Genomic DNA, 20102 nt, shown 5'->3' with positions numbered 1-20102 from the left:
CTGAGTGGTATCCCCAGCCCCCCATACATATATTTAAAAAACAATAAAATTAGGATCATAGTGAACATAAAATTTTATGTACTTTTTGTCACTTATATATCTTGCAAGCACCATCATTATCATTTCCTTAAATGATTTAGGTCACTTCCAATTTATTATTATTAACATATCAGACAAGAACTGGGGATGCAGCTCAGTGGCAGAGTACTTGCCTAGCATGTGATATCCCCAGGACCACAAAAAATAATACATCAAGCAAAATATAAACATAAGGCTCTTCTGCATTTCTATTTCCTTATAATTAAAAGTAAATTTATCTAATCAAAAGGTGTGAAAAGTCATAAAATCCTAAATATTTGTTACCAAATTGTTCACAAAGCTTGTTTCACGATTAATAGTATGTTCCTTTCTGAGTTAGGTTTTTGGGCTTATTTTTAAATTCAGAGGGAAAATAAAAACCAACTAAGTGGAAAACCAGCAGTAAGGCCCCCAAATCTGAATATAATCTTTAAGTAGGTGTAATGTTTTATCACTTGGCCTTTGGGTTAGATTTGCATGTGCTGGAAACAGAGCTATAAGCTAATATCTTCATAAGCACCAATTACCAATCAACCCTCACTGTTGAAGAGACAGTCACTAAAAGTTAAATTCCACTGCTTTGAAGGAAGGAAATATTGTCCTTTGTATAAATCACTACATTGTAATTTTTAAGTTATGGACTTTAATGAAGAGAAGAGGCAAGTGACAGTCAAGGAAACAAACCTACCTCTGTTTGCATTAACATAATACATTTAATAGAAAAAGAAGAAGAAGGAATCAAGAAAATGGTTATTAAGCTGACAAGGCTCATATGGATCTAATTTGTCAGTCACAGAGATTCATGAAATGTAATTCCAACTACTTTCCCATCTCAGAGACCAAGATTAAAAAAAAAAAAAAAAATCACACAAAATCAAAAAATGTCTCAGCCTTAAATTTACTCTTTGTGTTGCCTTTAGTAACATAGTGTTGTGGGAATTTAATACTATTTGATTATACTATAGAAATATTTTCCTTAAAAAAACAGCTTTATTAAGACATAACAGTTTTCTTTTTTACTTGTATGTTTATAGAACAGCTCTAGAAGCTTACACAAGAAACTGGGGGCTGGGGCTGTAGCTCTCTGGTAGAGCGCTTACCTAGCATGTGTGAGGCACTGGGTTCAATCCTCAGCACCACATAAAAATAAACAAACAAAATAAAGGCAGTCTATCCATCTACAACTACAAAAAAAAAAAAATTAAAAAAAAGAAACTGGTAACTATCCTTTGCCTTCATGGAAGAGAACTGGAAGATGAGAGATTTTTGTTTTACCAATTTTGAACCATGTGAACTTATTCAAAGCAGCAGTGGTCCCAATTTTGGGAATGATTTGAACTTAAAATAACAAATAGTTCCTTTTCTGTTTTCTAACGAAAGCAAATTTGTGCCATTGTGCAGTTTTTCTGACTCTAACCTATAAGAGATATTATTAGAAATAAATTAATTCCTCTTTTCTAACAGGACCACCAAGGTGTTTGTTTTGTTTTTTAAAACTCATTGACTCTCCAGAAGTGCCCTTTACCTCTAGGTTGAAGAGCATATTAAAATCAGGAATGCAGACATGTTTGTCCTCCATTTTCCTGCGCATGTTTTTGATGGCATGGATTGATGTTTCATAATAAAGCTGGGGTCTCCTGCGGAGAGGGAAGTCTTTCACCCAGCTGCAGCAAATCTCATGTAGTTTGCTGAAGACAGAACGGGCCAATTTCACTGTCTCAATCTCTGTGAAAGAAACAGAAACCCCCAATAAAGAGTTTTGTAAAACTGCTTTTCACTTGCCTGCTTGGTAAAGACCGAAGTAGGTCACCTTAGTCAAGCTTCTTAATAGAAGAAATTCTTCCTTCTCAAGAAAAATCAAATGCTGCTTCTGAAAAAAGAAAATGACAGCCTGTCTAATAGAAAATCATCAGCCAGTGCTGCCACTAAAATATCCTTATGTCCTGAGGAGAAAATCTCCAGCCAAGGCAGGACCCATTCCTGAACTTGATTTCTCCCAGCCTGGGGAAATACTCTGGCTACTGCCCTCTAGTTCACAGCACCTGTTCCCTTTTGGTTGACTGCTATGATTGTGACCTGGAGAGCCAAGCCTCCTAGGCTTAGACGATGACTGTAGTATGAACACTGTTTGTCCAGCTAGCTGGAATGAGAAAGGCTTATGCAAACAGCTTATAAACTAGAGAATGGAAAGAGTTCACCTTGGGTATCCATTTGTCTTTGTCCCTCTCTTCCAGACTTCTTCCCTGATGTACAGTCCCCTAAATTTCCCCTATAAATGATTATCATTTGGAACTGAATTATATATATTTTTTTGTTATTTGATATGTTTATTAGGGTTTGGGCAGTAGTTTAAATTATTTTGTCAACAGGCTAACTAATGAGTTAAGTTTTATATTTCCAAAAGGAAAAAAAAGTTACTTATATTCTGTCTATGTGTGTGAACCTGGATATAAAAAGGGAGATAGCAATCTGAAGAGCAATACTAACATAATTCTTCACCCTCAGTATACTATTTTACCCTAACTCTCCACTACTTGCCCCAGCATAGGCTAGATAAATTTATTTAGATTGATTGATTGTAGTACTAGGGTATGAACTCAAGGGCACTATACCACTGAGCTACATCCCCGGTTCTTTTTTTTTTTTTTTTCTTTTTTAAATTTTGAGACAGGATCTCAGACTGGTCTTGAACTTGGGATCCTCCTGTCTCAGCATACATACATGTGTATGCCACCATACCTAGGTATAAACTAGCTGACTTCTGAGAAAGACTTGTATTCCTCAGTAGACGAATGTGTAAACCTTTTAACCACACTGTATGGTGTACTAAAGAGATCATATCACATGATTTACCCTTCCACTCAAGTTGCAGCTATTGGGAACTGCAATTAGGTTTTCTCAGGTCAGTATTTTAGGAAGTTCTCCTATATCTCAGGTTAAAAAAAATTTTTTTTAAATTGTTTTACTTCACTAAATCAGATATAGCTTGACAGCCTGAAAAAATGTGTGCCAGATGGGCAATGACTCCAGATGCCTTCAACAATCTAGAGCACAAATTCCAAAGGAAAAAACTATATGTTCCTAAACAGCTTGGGAACTCCGACTCCTGTTTTTTAGTTCTAGTCCTGCTCTCACCTTAACCTCTGACTACATTTGCCTGTTTTCTTAGGCAAAACTCTTTTTTAATTAATTATATTCCGAAAGCCGATCTCATGTTTACTCTTTTTTTCATTATGAACAAAGTGTACAGGGTAGCAAAATCCTGTCTTGTGGCATTGTCCACCTTAACAATTTTATATAACTGAAAATCAAGGGTACAACTGAAGAAGAAATTAAGTTCAAAGAGCAAATACAGACTGAGGAGGTAGGTACATGAAGGAAACTGAAGTCAATAAATGGCCCAATATTTTGATAGTTTGGAGCGACTCGTTTAGTTGTTGTTGTCTTAAGCACCAGCCAGAGACTATTTCTTCTTTTTAAATTTTTGTTTTTACAGTGCTGAGGATCAAACCCAGAGCCTCACAATGCTAGGCAAGTGCTCCACTACTGAGATACATCCCCTGTCCTAAAGAATATTTCTTTCATCCAGCAATGACCTACTTGTATCACTGTAACCCATCTGGTCTCAGCAGCAGGACAGGTCCCCAATGCAGACCCTGAAGAGGGTATGTCCTTATTTGACTCAGTCACAACAGAATATTACAGAATAAATGAATTCAGCAAGTTTGAGGGTAAGTGGGGTGAGGTAAAACAAATAACTGATACTAACAATTAGGACAATTCTCAAATAATAGTAAAAACCATCGTATCATTCTTTGGTTTGTACTTATTATATAGATGTACACTGTCTAGTAAGATAGCCAGTAGTTATATATGTCTATTTAAATTAAAATTAAATACAGCTCCAGGTTCTCGGAACGGAACTGGCCCGCTAGGGAGAGCCTGTCTGAACAGAGCACGCTCCGAGTCCCGGAGCTGCTGCAGTGCAGTGTACTCCTGCAAAGAACCAGCGGAGAGGCTCGATCTGCAGTCAGTCTCAGGGATAAGGTCAGGGCAGCCGGAGACCTCTTCAGGCGGCTCTGCCCACTCCGGCTGCGGGCTCTCTTCACGGGGCGATCCAAGATGGCGGCCTAGAGGGAGACTGCACCCCCGGTCGCTCCAGAACCCAGGAGTTAAGAAGGGGAGGCATTGAGAGACTCGGACTGAAGTGGAGCCACGGGTGAGTCTGCCCACTGGGTAAAGCTCGGCCCGGGTGGCAGGCCCAGATAGAGGTGGCTTATCGGAGCCGGGCAGGGCAGCTAGAGTCATCCACAGGCAGTCCTGCGCACTCCGGCCCCGCCCACACAGCCAGCTTCTCCAGGTTCTCGGAACGGAACTGGCCCGCTAGGGAGAGCCTGTCTGAACAGAGCACGCTCCGAGTCCCGGAGCCGCTGCAGTGCAGTGTACTCCTGCAAAGAACCAGCGGAGAGGCTCGATCTGCAGTCAGTCTCAGGGATAAGGTCAGGGCAGCCGGAGACCTCTTCAGGCGGCTCTGCCCACTCCGGCTGCGGGCTCTCTTCACGGGGCGATCCAAGATGGCGGCCTAGAGGGAGACTGCACCCCCGGTCGCTCCAGAACCCAGGAGTTAAGAAGGGGAGGCATTGAGAGACTCGGACTGAAGTGGAGCCACGGGTGAGTCTGCCCACTGGGTAAAGCTCGGCCCGGGTGGCAGGCCCAGATAGAGGTGGCTTATCGGAGCCGGGCAGGGCAGCTAGAGTCATCCACAGGCAGTCCTGCGCACTCCGGCCCCGCCCACACAGCCAGCTTCTCCAGGTTCTCGGAACGGAACTGGCCCGCTAGGGAGAGCCTGTCTGAACAGAGCACGCTCCGAGTCCCGGAGCTGCTGCAGTGCAGTGTACTCCTGCAAAGAACCAGCGGAGAGGCTCGATCTGCAGTCAGTCTCAGGGATAAGGTCAGGGCAGCTGGAGACCTCTTCAGGCGGCTCTGCCCACTCCGGCCGCGGGCTCTCTTCACGGGGCGATCCAAGATGGCGGCCTAGAGGGAGACTGCACCCCCGGTCGCTCCAGAACCCAGGAGTTAAGAAGGGGAGGCATTGAGAGACTCGGACTGAAGTGGAGCCACGGGTGAGTCTGCCCACTGGGTAAAGCTCAGCCCGGGTGGCAGGCCCAGATAGAGGTGGCTTAGCAGAGCCAGGCAGGGCAGCTTGAGTCTTCCCAAGGTAGTCTTCCACACTCCGGCAGTGGGCTCTTCCCACACGGCCAGCTGCACGGTGCAGGCCCACAGTGAGAGCATTTCCGCACAGAGCCAGTTCCAAAACGTGGAACCAGTAGGGGGCTAGGGGCAGTATTCTTCGAATGAGCTGCTTTATCAGATTCCTCCAAGACATCAGGCTACTGAAGGCTGGGAGGTGATACACTGGAAATCTAGTGGGACACTATAAGCCAATAGTGGAAAACTGCAATATCTCAAGGTCCCATTGACAACTGACCATTATGAGAAAACAAGGGAAGAAAATGTCCCAAACAAACCTAGATACTACATCAATAAAACCCAATGACAGCAGAGCAGAAGAAATGACAGAAAGGGAGTTCAGAATGTACGTAATTAAAACGATCAGGGAAGCTAATGAGGAGATGAAAGAGCAAATGCATGCATTGAAGGAGGAGATGAAAGAGCAAATGCAGGCATTAAATGATCGCACCAATCAACAGTTAAAAGACCAAATACGGGAAGCAAGAGATCATTTCAATAAAGAGTTAGAGATACTGAAGAAAAACCAAACTGAAATCCTTGAAATGAAGGAAACAATAAACCAAGTTAAAAACTCCATAGAAAGCATAACCAATAGGATAGAACACCTGGAAGACAGAACCTCAGACATTGAAGACAAAATATTTAACCTTGAAAACAAAGTGGAACAAACAGAGAAGATGGTAAGAAATCATGAACAGAATCTCCAAGAACTATGGGATATCATGAAAAGGCCAAATTTGAGAATTATTGGGATTGAGGAAGGCTTAGAGAAACAAACCAAAGGAATGAACAATCTATTCAATGAAATAATAACAGAAAATTTCCCAAATCTGAAGAACGAAATGGAGAACCAAGTACAAGAGGCTTATAGAACTCCAAACATACAAAATTACAACAGACCCACACCAAGGCACATTATTATGAAAATACCTAACATACAAAATAAAGACAGAATTTTAAAGGCCGCGAGAGAAAAGAATCAAATTACATTCAGAGGGAAACCAATAAGAATATCAGCAGATTTTTCAATCCAGACCCTAAAAGCTAGAAGGGCCTGGAACAACATATACCAAGCCCTGAAAGAAAATGGATGCCAACCAAGAATCTTATACCCAGCAAAACTTACCTTCAAATTTGACGATGAAATAAGATCCTTCCATAATAAACAAAAGCTAAAGGAATTTACAAAAAGAAAGCCAGCATTACAGAACATTCTCAGCAAAATATTCCATGAGGAAGAGATGAAAAACAACGATGCAAATCAGCAACAGGAGGCGCTAGCCTAAAGGAATAGCCAAATAAAGGAGAAACCAAATCATGTCAAAAACAAAAATGAGTCAAATGACTGGGAATACAAATCATATCACAATAATAACCCTGAATGTTAATGGCCTGAATTCATCAATCAAAAGACACAGACTGGCAGATTGGATTAAAAAGAAAAATCCAACAATATGCTGCCTGCAAGAGACACATCTCATAGAAAGAGACACCCATAGACTAAAGGTGAAAGGATGGGGAAAAACATACCATGCACACGGACACAGCAAAAAAGCTGGAGTATCCATCCTCATCTCAGATAATGTGGACTTCAAACCAAAACTAGTCAGAAGGGATAAAGAAGGACATTACATGCTGCTTAAGGGAAGCATAAATCAGCAAGACATAACAATCATAAATATCTATGCCCCGAACATTGGCTCACCCACGTACGTCAAACAAATCCTTCTCAATTCCAGAAATCAAATAGACCACAACACAATAATACTAGGTGATTTTAACACACCTCTCTCACCACTGGATAGATCGTCCAAACAAAAATTGAATAAAGAAACTATAGATCTCAACAACACAATCAGCAATTTAGACTTAACGGACATATATAGAATATACCATCCAACAAAGAATGAATACACTTTCTTCTCAGCAGCACATGGATCCTTCTCTAAAATAGACCATATTTTATGCCACAAAGCTACTGTTAGTAAATACAAGAAGATAGAGATACTACCTTGTACTCTATCAGATCATAATGGATTGAAATTAGAAATAAATGACAGAATAAAAAACAGAAACTTCTCCAATACCTGGAGACTAAATAATACACTATTATATGATGAATGGATAACAGAAGACATCAGGAGGGAAATAAAAAAATTCTTAGAAGTAAACGAGAACAAAGACACATCATATCAAAATCTCTGGGACACTATGAAAGCAGTACTTAGAGGAAGATTTATTTCATGGGGTGCATTCAAAAAAAGAAGTAGAAATCAACAAATAAACGAGTTAACACTACAGCTCAAAGCACTAGAAAAAGAAGAGCAGACCAATACCAAAAGTAGTAGAAGACAGGAAATAGTTAAAATCAGAGCCGAAATCAACGAAATCGAAACAAAAGAAACAATCGGAAAAATTAATAAAATAAATAGTTGGTTCTTTGAAAAAATAAATAAAATTGATAAACCCTTAGCCACACTAACAAAGAGAAAGAGGGAGAAAACTCAAATTACTAAAATTCGGAATGAACAAGGAAACATCACAACAGACACGAGTGAAATACAAAACATAATCAGAAGCTATTTCGAAAATCTATACTCCAACAAAACAGAAAACCTTGAAGACATCAACAAATTTCTAGAGACATATGAACTACCTAAACTGAACGAGGAGGACATACACAACTTAAATAAACCAATTTCAAGCAATGAAATAGAAGAGGTCATCAAAAGCCTACCAACAAAGAAAAGTCCAGGACCAGATGGGTTCTCAGCCGAGTTCTATAAAACCTTTAAAGAAGAGCTCATTCCAATACTCCTCAAACTATTCCATGAAATAGAAGAGGAGGGAACCCTACCAAACTCGTTCTATGAAGCCAATATCACCCTGATACCTAAACCAGACAGAGACACATCAAGGAAAGAAAATTTCAGACCAATATCCTTAATGAACATCGATGCAAAAATTCTCAACAAAATTTTAGCAAATCGCATACAAATATATATTAAAAAGATAGTGCACCACGATCAAGTGGGTTTTATCCCAGGGATGCAAGGTTGGTTCAACATTCGGAAATCAATAAATGTCATTCACCATATCAACAGACTTAAAGTTAAGAATCACATGATTATTTCAATAGATGCAGAAAAAGCATTTGATAAAATACAGCATCCCTTCATGCTCAAAACACTAGAAAAAATTGGGGTAATGGGAACATTCCTAAACATTATAAAGGCCATCTACGCTAAGCCCATGGCTAATATCATTCTAAATGGTGAAAAACTGAAAGCGTTCCCCCTAAAAACTGGAACAAGGCAGGGATGCCCTCTTTCACCGCTTCTATTCAACATCGTCCTTGAGACTCTAGCCAGAGCAATCAGACAAACCAAAGAAATTAAAGGGATACGAATAGGAAAAGAAGAACTCAAACTATCCCTGTTCGCTGATGACATGATTATATATTTAGAGGAACCTGGAAATTCCACCAGAAAACTTTTAGAACTCATAAGTGAATTCAGTAAAGTAGCAGGTTACAAGATCAATGCTCATAAATCCAATGCATTTTTATACATAAGTGATGAATCTTCAGAAAGAGAAATTAGGAAAACTACCCCATTCACAATAGCATCGAAAAAAATAAAATACTTGGGAATCAATCTCACAAAAGAGGTGAAAGACCTCTACAATGAGAACTACAGAACACTAAAGAAAGAAATTCAAGAAAACCTTAGAAGATGGAAAGATCTCCCATGTTCCTGGATAGGCAGAATTAATATCGTCAAAATGGCTATACTACCTAAAGTTCTATACAGATTCAATGCAATTCCAATTAAAATCCCAATGATGTACCTCGCAGAAATAGAGCAAGCAATTATGAAATTCATCTGGAAGAATAAAAAACCTAGAATAGCTAAAGCAATCCTCAGTAGCAAGAGCGAAGCAGGGGGTATTGCAATACCAGATCTTCAACTCTACTACAAAGCAATAGTAACAAAAACGGCATGGTATTGGTACCAAAATAGACAGGTAGATCAATGGTACAGAATAGAGGACATGGACACAAACCCAAATAAATACAATTTTCTCATACTAGACAAAGGTTCCAACAATATGCAATGGAGAAAAGATAGCCTCTTCAACAAATGGTGCTGGGAAAACTGGAAAACTATATGCAATAGAATGAAACTAAACCCCTATCTCTCACCCTACACAAAACTCAACTCAAAATGGATCAAAGACCTCGGAATCAGACCAGAGACCCTGCATCTTATAGAAGAAAAAGTAGGTCCAAATCTTCAACTTGTTGGCTCAGGATCAGATTTCCTTAACAGGACTCCCATAGCACAAGAAATAAAAGCAAGAATAAACAACTGGGATAGATTCAAACTAAAAAGCTTTCTCTCAGCAAAGGAAACTATCAGAAATGTGAAGAGAGAGCCTACAGAGTGGGAGAATATCTTTGCCAACCATACCTCAGATAGAGCGCTAATTTCCAGAATCTATAAAGAACTCAAAAAACTCTACACGAAGAATACAAATAATCCAATCAACAAATGGGCTAAGGAAATGAACAGACACTTCACAGAAGAAGATGTACAAGTAATCACCAGATATATGAAAAAATGTTCAACATCCCTAGTAATAAGGGAAATGCAAATCAAAACCACCCTAAGATTTCATCTCACCCCAATTAGAATGGCGATTATCAAGAATACAAGCAACAATAGGTGTTGGCGAGGATGTGGTGAAAAAGGAACACTCATACATTGCTGGTGGGGTTGCAAATTAGTGCAACCACTCTGGAAAGCAGTGTGGAGATTCCTCAGAAAGCTTGGAATGGAAACACCATTTGACCCAGCTATCCCACTCCTTGGCCTATACCCAAAGGACTTAAAATCAGCATACTACAGAGATACAGCCACATCAATGTTCATTGCTGCTCAATTCACCATAGCCAGATTGTGGAACCAACCTAGATGCCCTTCAGTTGATGAATGGATAAAGAAACTGTGGCATATTTATACAATGGAATATTACTCCGCAATGAAGAATGATAAAATTATGGCATTTGTAGGCAAATGGTCGAAATTGGAGAATATCATGCTAAGTGAGATAAGCCAATCTCAAAAAACTAAAGGACGAATGATCTCGCTGATAAGCGGATGAGGACATATAATGGGGGGTGGGACGGGCTAGCAGTAGGTTTAGGGTTAGGTTTAGAGTTAGGCTAAGGAGAGCAGTAAGAATGAAGGAAAGAAGGACTGTGTAGAGGGAAAAGAGGGGTGGGAGGGGTGGGAGGGGTGGGGGGGAGGGGAAAAAATATAATAAACATCATTACCCTATGTAAACGTAAAAAAAATAAAAAAAAAAAAAAAAAAAAAAAAAAAAAAAAAAAAAAAAAATAAAAAAAAAAAAAAAAAAAAAAAAAAAAAAAAAAAAAAAAAAAAAAAAAAAAATTAAATACAACTTAAAATTCAGGTTTTTTTGGGCTGGGGTTGTGGCTCAGTGACAGGGTGCTTGCCTAGCATGTGCAAGGCACTGGGTTTGATTCTCAGCACCACATATAAATAAATAAATAAATAAAGTTCCATCGCCAACTTAAAAGAAAAATTCAGGTTTTTGGTTACGTAGCTATATTGCTAAATAGCTACATGTGGCCAGTAGTTACCACACTGAACAATACAAGTAGGGAACATTTACATCATTGCACTGTCTGCTGGGTAGAACTGATAGAGAGGTTAAATTGGTTAGGGAAAGCAATACCAGTTTCCTGCAATATTTAGTAACCAATAGAGCTGTCTTTACTCCCTTTCCCAGTTGCTCATTTCCTTATGTTCCCATCACACTTTGTTCACAATGTTATAACTCTTAACCATATTTTGTAACAATAGATAACATTAAGTATTCACTACATTCGGTATCATCAGAACATTTCACAAACACAGGTAAAATCATTCTGGTTTCGTTTTTTTGTTATTGTTTTCTGTGGTGCTGGGGAATCAAACCCAGGGCCTTGCAGATGCTACTAGGCAAGTGCTGTACACTCCTAGCCCACGTAAAATCATTCTTAATCTCAGGTCAGGCTCTTTTGTTCTTGATGAGCCATAATACAGTATCTACACAGCGAGTTCTCATTAGATGTTTCTTGAATAAATGAAGATGTAAACTGTTATATAAAATATTATATAATATTACATGATTGATTTTCTATTCTGCTTACTCATCTCTCCATCTACTTCTATAATAGTATAAATAACTTTAAAATATGTTTTAATATCAGGAAGACTTGTTTTCCTATTATTACTTTTAGTTTTGAAAGATGTAACTTAGTTTGACCCCCACCCCCCAAGTAACTACTTAATCATTTTGCCAAGTTTGGGCAGAAAAACCTATTGCCACTGTGTTTGGGATAACATTGTATTTATAGACTAACTTGGATAAAATTGAAATCTTTTTCATATTGAGTCTTATTCAGGAATAAATTAATTGAATTATATTTTTTTTTCTTTTTTTGGTACTGGGGATTGAACCCAGAGTGCTTAATCACTGAGCCACATCCCCAGCCCTTAGTCTCACTAAGTTGCTTGGGGCCTCCACTAAGTTGTTAAAGCTGGCTTTGAATTTGTGATCCTCCTGACTCAGCCTCCTGAGTCACTGGGATTATAAGTGTGTGCTACCCACCCACTTCCTTTTTCATTAATTTAAATCTTCTTTATGTTGCTGAAGGTTTTTTGTTTGTTTGTTTGTTGATTCCCCCCAACTCCTGGAATTAATCTCAGGGGTGCTTAACCACTGAGCCACATCCCCAGCCCTTTTTATTTGAGGCAGGGTCTAAATTGCTTAGGATCCTGCTAAATTGCAGATGCTGGCCTTAGAACTTGCAATCCTCTTGATGGGATTGTAGGCATGTGCCACCATGCCCAGCCATGTTGCTCAGTTTTGACACAGTTTCTTTCTATTTCTTTGTGTGAGTGGTGGTAGGGATCAAGCCCAGGGTCTTGCATGCTAGGCAAGTGTTCTAACACTGAACCACAACCCCAAGTCCAAATATTCATATTAATATTTTTAATTTTTGAGACAGCATCTACGTTGCCCAAAATATCCTTGAACTCTAGATCCTCCTGCCTCAGCTTCCTGAGTACCTGGAATTACAGGCATGTGCCACCTTGCCCAGCTTAATATTTCCTATGAGTTTATTTCTAATTATTTTATCTACTTGATATTTTGAGTCAGAACTTGCTCTAATTACTTAATAGATAGCAAATGTTACTCCTTTTCCTTCCCTATCTCAGTCCATGGGCATCCTATGATAAAAGGTGATGCAAGTCTAACCAACTACAGAATCATTTTCTTCTAGCCACAGTGAGCAGGAATGGATATATCCAAGTTGGGGCAGTTAGAGCAAATTCTGTGATTTATGTAAGTAAGAGCAACTGAGAAAAGCTACTCTTGTTCTCCTACTCAACTTCAGCTTGGGCAAATGGTGCTCCCATCAGTCATCTTGCTACCACATGGAGCCTGAAAATAAAATCAATATGAAAGACAGGACAGCCTAGAGCTGGAGAAATAGCAGCTTCTGTTGACATTATCCGAAGGTTACTGTGTAGTCCTTCCCGTGGAGGGTAGCCAATAAATTCTGCTTTGCTAAAGCTAATTTGAGTTGTGTTTCTGGCCACTAAACAACCAAAAAATTCCTGAGTATACATTAACATAATTATACATTTTGGTTTGAGCCAAATTCTGTCCTATCATGTGGGACATATGGTAGGCTCTCAATAATATCCACTGAATTAGTTAATGGCCAATATTAGATTTATTTACATGGATTACTCATTTCCTCTTCTACTTCTGTCTAAGGCAGGTTTGGGTATTGTGTTATGCTATGCAAATTTTTCTTTGTGTAATTAAAACGCTCATTTTAAAAAGCACTGTAATTTCCTCTTGGGTCATTCAAAAACATTCACTGAGTCAATCCTTGTGATTTTGTCCTTGACAGTTGTCTCAATCTTTTTCATCTTAAATAAACTTTGTTAATTTATATTTTTCCAAAAAATATTTAGGTTTTCATATATATTTATGCTAACATCATAATTCTTTTAAATCCCTTCATATTAATAATAATTTTCAGTGGAATATTTTAAATTAGTTTCAGATGGTCTGGACAGGAGTTACATCTACTGAATAAAATTTGTATCAAGTCAGATATGCAAGATTACTTAACAGACATTCTGTTAGGAATGACATTAATATGAAAAGAATTTTAAGTTAAGGATTTTTAAGAAATTCATTATGGAAACAACCAAGAAGAGGAACAAACTGGCACTTCATTGGGGACCTTCAGTACCTTTAAGCTAGTGAGTAGGCTTTATTTGTTATGCTCATTTCCCACTCTGATGTATGAATTATCACAATATTCCCTGAAGTGATGGATTCTCCTTAGTGCAGTTCACACTGAGTAATTTAAATTAAACCCATTAAGGATTTGCCAATAGTTTAGAATTATAGTACAGTCTGAATCATAGCAATAGATGAAGACATTACTGAGTAATATCTTGGAAAAATACAAAATCAGAAATCAATAATATCTACCAAAAGAAAAACCCTTCATTTCACTTTTGCTACCTTTTGAGGTTCAGAAATTTCTTCCAAAGTAGGCATGCAGAGCATGACTTCAATCTTGCTACATTAAGTGTTCTTCTGCAGGGAATGGTGTATCAGTACATAAATAATTGCCACATGAAATGGAAAAATAAAATAAAAGGGGGTGTGAAAAAGTAAAAATCGTCCAAAGTAGCAGTCCACCCCCTCACAGCTGTAAATTATTCATCAGTCGTTAATGTCATTGTACTGAGCTGGAGCTGAGTCAGCCATCACCCTGGCTTCAATGAAGCAGAATTTAATCTCTCATCTTTTCATTACAAGGCTTGTGCTTTATGCATCAGTACGAGAGGAAAGACCAATGCTTTGTAGCAGGAATTCTATCCGACTTGACTCTGGAACAGTTTGGTTCCAGATGAATCAATTACTCCCAGTAAAAACAAGCAGAGTAATTCCTTCCTTGACAGCTTGCTGTCAAAAACAATCTAGAAAGATAAAGGAAGAACAGGAATGTTTATTTTTATATCTGCCTCACATTCTCTGGAATCTAGCTATTTCAATTCAAATTAATAATATGCTTCATTCCTTATTTACCTTATAAGCAAATGTTTAAAATAGAACAAATAGCATGAACTAGTAAAATTCTCTAACATTTTTGGTTTGTGGACTGGAGATAAAGCTCAGTAGTGACCACATGCTTAGCATGGGAGAGGCCCTGGGTTCAATCCCCAGCACTAAAAAGGTGGCGGCAGCAGCAGGGGTCAAGGGGTGGTGTTCCAAAAATCTTCTTTCAATCCTGTCAAATATGAATAGGCCTAATACATTAAAGAATATACATTAAGAAATTGAGCCTAATACATTTCCTGGAAAAAAAGATTATCAATCACCCATGCAATTAAACCACATATTATATACCTGTCATTAAGACCTTTATTTACTGATAAGATACAAAGTATAATTAATGAGATGTTTTGTTACAATTGATTTCTTAAATTTTTCTATCTGATTTTTTTACTTAGATTGTTAAAGTTAAGCTAAAAATTTTAAATAGGTTTTGTTCAAACTCTCATCTCACCCACTTCTTTGTTGTGTATTCTTATTCCTCACCACTTTTTCCTTTGATCTAGATATTTTTATGACACTCTCCTGTTGTTAGTTACCTTCTATATACTACCTTTTCAAAATACATTTGTATTTTCTCTCTTCCTTCCTCTTTTTATTGATTTATTTGATAAAAAAACATTTTTGCTTTTCCCTACTACATAATCAACTAGTGGGTAAATGTAATTAGATTTGGTATCTTGCACATATATTCTGTAGACCACTAAACAGGAGACAATTTTAGGGTTTTTAAACAAATAATATAGAAAGGTACTCACCCACACTCCCTTCTGTGCCATCCGTTTCCTTTGGAATATAATGTGCAGAAAGATCACTCTGAAGCACTTCATCTGATGTGGCTCTGGCTAAAGCAGCAGCCAAAAATGAAGGGCAATTACTGTAAGAGAAAAATAAAGGCTATTTTCAGTAAAAATTAGGAAATAATACATTTAACATTAATAATTACATTCGTAATAACACCTTAAAATTATACCTTTAAACAATATTCAAATATTTATTTTTGTGGTATTGGGGATTGAACCCAAGGACACTCTACCACTGAGCTATAACCACAGCTCTTTTTATTTTTCATTTTGAGATAGGGTCTCACCAAGTTGCCCAGGCTGGCTTTGAATTTGCAATCCTACTGCTTCAGTCTCCCAAGTAGCTGAGATTATAGGTGTTAAATCACCACACTCAGTCTTTACAAATATTTATTGAGGATATATTATGTGGCAAACACTCTACTAGGCATTTGTATTGGTGAATAACAGAGATGGCACCTGACCTACTAGGGTTTACACTCCAGCTAAGGAGATGTGATAAAGAAGCAAACAAATAGGATACAACTAAAATGTGGAAAATGGGGCTGGGGAGATAGTTCAGTTGGTAGATTGCTTGCCTTGCATGCACAAGGCCCTGGGTTCGATCCCCAGCACCGCAAAAAATAAATAAATAAATAAAAAATAAAATGCGGAAAAAGCTTTATAAAGGAAACAAACAATACAGTGACAGAATAGTAGAGGGTTAGTACCTACTTTATCAGGATGGTCAGGAATGCTGTTCCTTTGAAAGATGGAGATTCAGTTATGTGGGAGTGGTAAGTCAGGAGAAAACATTTCAGGCAAAGGGAACAGTATGTGTATAGACCTTACTGAAAGCTTTGTATATTCAAGGAACTGAAAGAAACTCAGAGATGAAGCATGGTGGGTGAGAGCGAAAGCAGAGAATAAAGTCAAAGGGCCAGGCAAAGGCTAGTTATCTGGGCCCTCTAGATGGTGGTATAGGATTTGGATTTTACTCAAAGGGTAGTGAGAATTCACAGATATTGAGCAAGAGAATACCTTAGACATGAATTAAAACATTACTTTAATTGCTGTGTCAAAGGAAATTAGAAGGGAACAAGAATGAATAAAGTGAGATTGAAAAGGACACACATATAATCTAGGTGAGAAAGGAAAGATAACATAGAACTTGCTGATTATTAGATGTAAGAAGAAAGAGGGAGAAAGAAAAGAATTAAAACTTAAGAACTGGATTTTGATCTGAGCAACTAAGTGAATGGTAGGATCATCTACAAAGAGAGGAAACCAGGAAAACACCAGTTTTGTGGAGAAAGTGAGGTGAAGTAGATAGCAAGACTTCATTTTAACATGTGTATTTGAAAATATCTGAGATAATTTAGTAAAGGTATAAAATGGTTAATTGAATATTCTAATATGGTGTTCAGAAATGTTGGGATGTTTGGAAGTCACAAACATATGGATGGTATTTAAAGCCATGGGAACAGAATGGATTACAGGGAAAATGTAAAAAGACAACTGTTTTGGATCAGCGGCTTCTACGTGCCTCCTGGTTTCCTCCTTTTGGAATGGGAAGATTATCCTATGCCTCACCATTGTATGATGGGTGATGGGGGGGATTTAGTTAATAGTTTTCAGATGAAATGAAAAGTCAAGGAGCTGTAATGAAGAAATCATACCCAAAAAATCTCTACCTACACCTAGGCCTTACCTAGGTTATTACAGAACCTTGACATTTCCCACAAAGAGGTAGAATCTGTTTCCCTCCTTTATGTGTAGGTAAGACTTCATGACTACTTTGATTTTAAAATATGGCAAAAATGATGCTTTGTAACTTCTGAAGTTTGGTCAAAAAGGCCACATGGCCCCAGGTTTCCTTTCTTCCTTTCTCTCCCTCTAGATGCTTGCTCTTGGAACCCAGTAACCATGCTGAGGAAGCCCAAACCAGCATACATGGAGAAACCACATGCACAGACTTATGTGGATATGAACTGAGGGCCCCTCAGCTATAGTCATCTCAGCAGCTTCACATGTAAGCGCTTCAAGTAATACCAGTCCTCAGCCTGAGTCTTTCAGCTGAGGCTTCAAACATCATGGAACAGAGTAGGCTTTTCCCAGTCTGTAACTCCTGACTCGAAGAAACTGTCATATAATAAATGATTGCTTTATGCCACTAAGTTTTGTGATAATTGTTACACAGCTAAAATAACTGAAAACCCAACATTTAAAAACTCGGTAGACACCAAAAATAGAACCCAATCAATAAATGGGCTAAGAAATTGGGCAGACACTTCACAGAAGATGATCTACAAGCAATCAACAGATATATGAAAAAGTGCTCATCATCTCTAGTAATTAAAGAAATGCAAATCAAAACCACCCCAAGATTTCATCTAACTTCAATTAGAATGGCCATTATCAAGAACACAAGAAATAGTAAGTGTTGGCATGGCTGTGGGGAAAAAGGCACATCATACATTGCTGGTGAAGTTGCACATTAGAGTAGCCACTCTGGAAAGCAGTGTGGAGATTCCTCAGAAAACTTGGAATGGACCCACCATTTGACCCAGCTATCCCACTCCTCGGTTTATATCCAAAGGACTTAAAATCAGCACACTACAGTAAAGCAGCCACATCAATGTTTATAGCTGCTTAATTCACAATAACTAAACTATGGAACCAAACTAGGTGCCCTTCAACAGATGAATGGATAAAGAAAATGTTTTATATATATATATATATATATATATATATATATATATATATATATATATTACTCAGCTTCAAAGAAGAATAAAATTATGGCATTTGCTGGTAAATGGATGGAGTTGGAGAATATCACGCTAAGTGAAATAAGCCAACCCAAAAAACCAAAACCAAAGGCCAAATGTTTTCTCTGATAAGTGGCTAACCTTCCCATAAAAGGGGGGCTGTGGGGGGGCAGAAGAGAAGAGTGGAGGAACTTTGGATTGTGTAGAAGGAAATGGGGTGGGAGGATGTGGGGGAAGGAAAGACAGTGAACTGAGACAGACATCATTACCCCTATGTACATGTATGATTATATGAATGGTGTGAATCAGCATTGTGTACAACCATAGAAATGAAAAGTTGTACTTCATCTGTGTACAATGAATCAAAATACAGTTGTAAAAATAAAAAACTGAATTAATTAATTTAAAAAATAAAAGCTGATAGAAGATAAGAACCTTTTAAAGATGGAAAAGGAACAGCAAGATAAGTAAAAGGCGAACCAACAGAGTAGAGTAGAGTGAAGGAGGGAGTAGTCAACTGTCAGTTCTGCTAAGAGGTCCAATTCATAAGTGAAAAGATCAATACTGAATCTAATAACATGTAAATCATCATCAACTTCATGTCAAAACAGTTCAACTGGGAAAGAAAAAACTGGGTATACACATGCAATGGACCCTTGAACCCTTTCCTTTCACCATATTACAAAATTAACTCAAAATACATAATATGAGGGCTGGGAGCATAGCTCAATGGTAGAGCACTTGCTTAATATGCAAGTTCTGGATCTGATCCCCAGAAAAGGGAGGAGGGGAAAAAGGACAAGTAATAACAAGTGTTGGTGACTATGTGGGGAAATTGGAACACTCACAGTGTGAATATAAAATGATGCAGTTCCTTTAAAATTTAAACATTATGCCATATGGCCCACAAATTTCATGGGATTAGACTTGGGGGGACCTTAGAGGGGAGAAAGAGTATACATACTTGAGAAATAGTAGCATACTTTATACAAAAATATGTGCATGAATGTGCATAACAGCATTATTCACAATAGCTGAAAAGCAGAAACAACCAAGTGCACCATGACCTCTGGCTCAAGCCAGTCATTTTTAAAAAAGCACCAGTCCATCAACTGATGTTGGATAAATAAAATGCAGTATATTCATGCAATAGAATATTATTCATCCATGAGCACTTATATGGATGAAACTTGGTAAGTAACAGAGGTAGTCATAAAGACCATATATTGTAGAATTTATTTATATGAGAAATCCAGAATAGAGAAATCTAAAGAAACAGTAGCAATAGCTTAGGGCTGGTGGGCAGCAGGTGGAGGAGAGCAAGGCTGGGGAGTTACTTCTACTGGATGGGGATTTTTTTCTGGAGTGATGAACATTTTCTAAAACAGACTGCAATGATAGCTGAACAACTATGGGTATACTGAAAACAAGGAACACTTGGGGGGTGGTACTTGGGGTTAAACTAAGGGGAACTTAGCCACATCCCCAGTCCTTTTATTTTTTATTTTGAGGCAGGGTCTTGCTAAGTTGCTGAGGCTGGCCTTGAACTTGTGATACTCATGCCCCAGCATCCCAAGTCACTGGGATTATAGGCCTGTGACACTTTATGCCTAGCTCACTGGTGTTTTCTTTTTTAGTATTTTTTAGTTGTCAATGAACCTTTATTTTGTTTATACGCAGTGCTGAGAATTGAACCCAGTGCCTCCCACATGCTAGGCAAGTGCTCTACCACTGAGCCACAACCTCAGCCCTCACTGGTTCTTTTTATAAAATAACTGGCTTAAGCTGGAGGTGTTGGTCCATGCCTATAATCTCAGCATTTTGGGAGGCTAAGGCAGGAGAACTGCAAGTTCAAGGCCAACCTCACAACTTGGTAAGATCCTGCCTCAAAGTAAAAAGAGCTGAGAATGTAGGTAGCTAGTTGTTAAAAAAAAAAAAAAAAAAAAAAAAAACTGGGTTAATTCCCCAGCACACTCCTCCCCAACCCCCAGATCCACTG

At 38.3% G+C, this 20102-nt stretch overlaps 2 protein-coding genes across 6 annotated transcripts in view; one reads left to right on the top strand and one right to left on the bottom strand.

Moving 5' to 3' along the window:
• The window catches only part of Trim37 (tripartite motif containing 37), a 180169-nt gene extending 162664 nt beyond the window's left edge, over nt 1-17505 (top strand). Inside the window, exon 24 of one of the 4 annotated variants that reach the window (XM_047542823.1) lies at nt 17233-17505. In XM_047542823.1, the coding sequence (XP_047398779.1) occupies nt 17233-17344 (112 nt within the window). In that variant the 3' untranslated portion in view covers nt 17345-17505. The remainder of the gene's footprint in view (nt 1-17232) is intronic. The other 3 variants (XM_047542821.1, XM_047542826.1, XM_047542825.1) reach the window with 3 other exon arrangements.
• The window catches only part of Ppm1e (protein phosphatase, Mg2+/Mn2+ dependent 1E), a 168056-nt gene that overhangs the window by 18035 nt on the left and 129919 nt on the right, over nt 1-20102 (bottom strand). For both annotated transcript variants that reach the window (XR_007107575.1, XM_047542828.1), the window contains exons 2-3: nt 15309-15427; nt 1604-1803 (exon numbers count right to left, since the gene is read on the bottom strand). Coding sequence is in view for 1 of the 2 variants with exons in the window: in XM_047542828.1 (XP_047398784.1) it covers nt 1604-1803; nt 15309-15427 (319 nt within the window). In the remaining variant the exon portion in view is untranslated. The remainder of the gene's footprint in view (nt 1-1603; nt 1804-15308; nt 15428-20102) is intronic.

Source organism: Sciurus carolinensis, chromosome 3 (assembly GCF_902686445.1).
Source record: "Sciurus carolinensis chromosome 3, mSciCar1.2, whole genome shotgun sequence".
NCBI classification, from domain to species: domain Eukaryota; kingdom Metazoa; phylum Chordata; class Mammalia; order Rodentia; family Sciuridae; genus Sciurus; species Sciurus carolinensis.
This window is presented reverse-complemented; position numbering and strand designations above follow the sequence as displayed.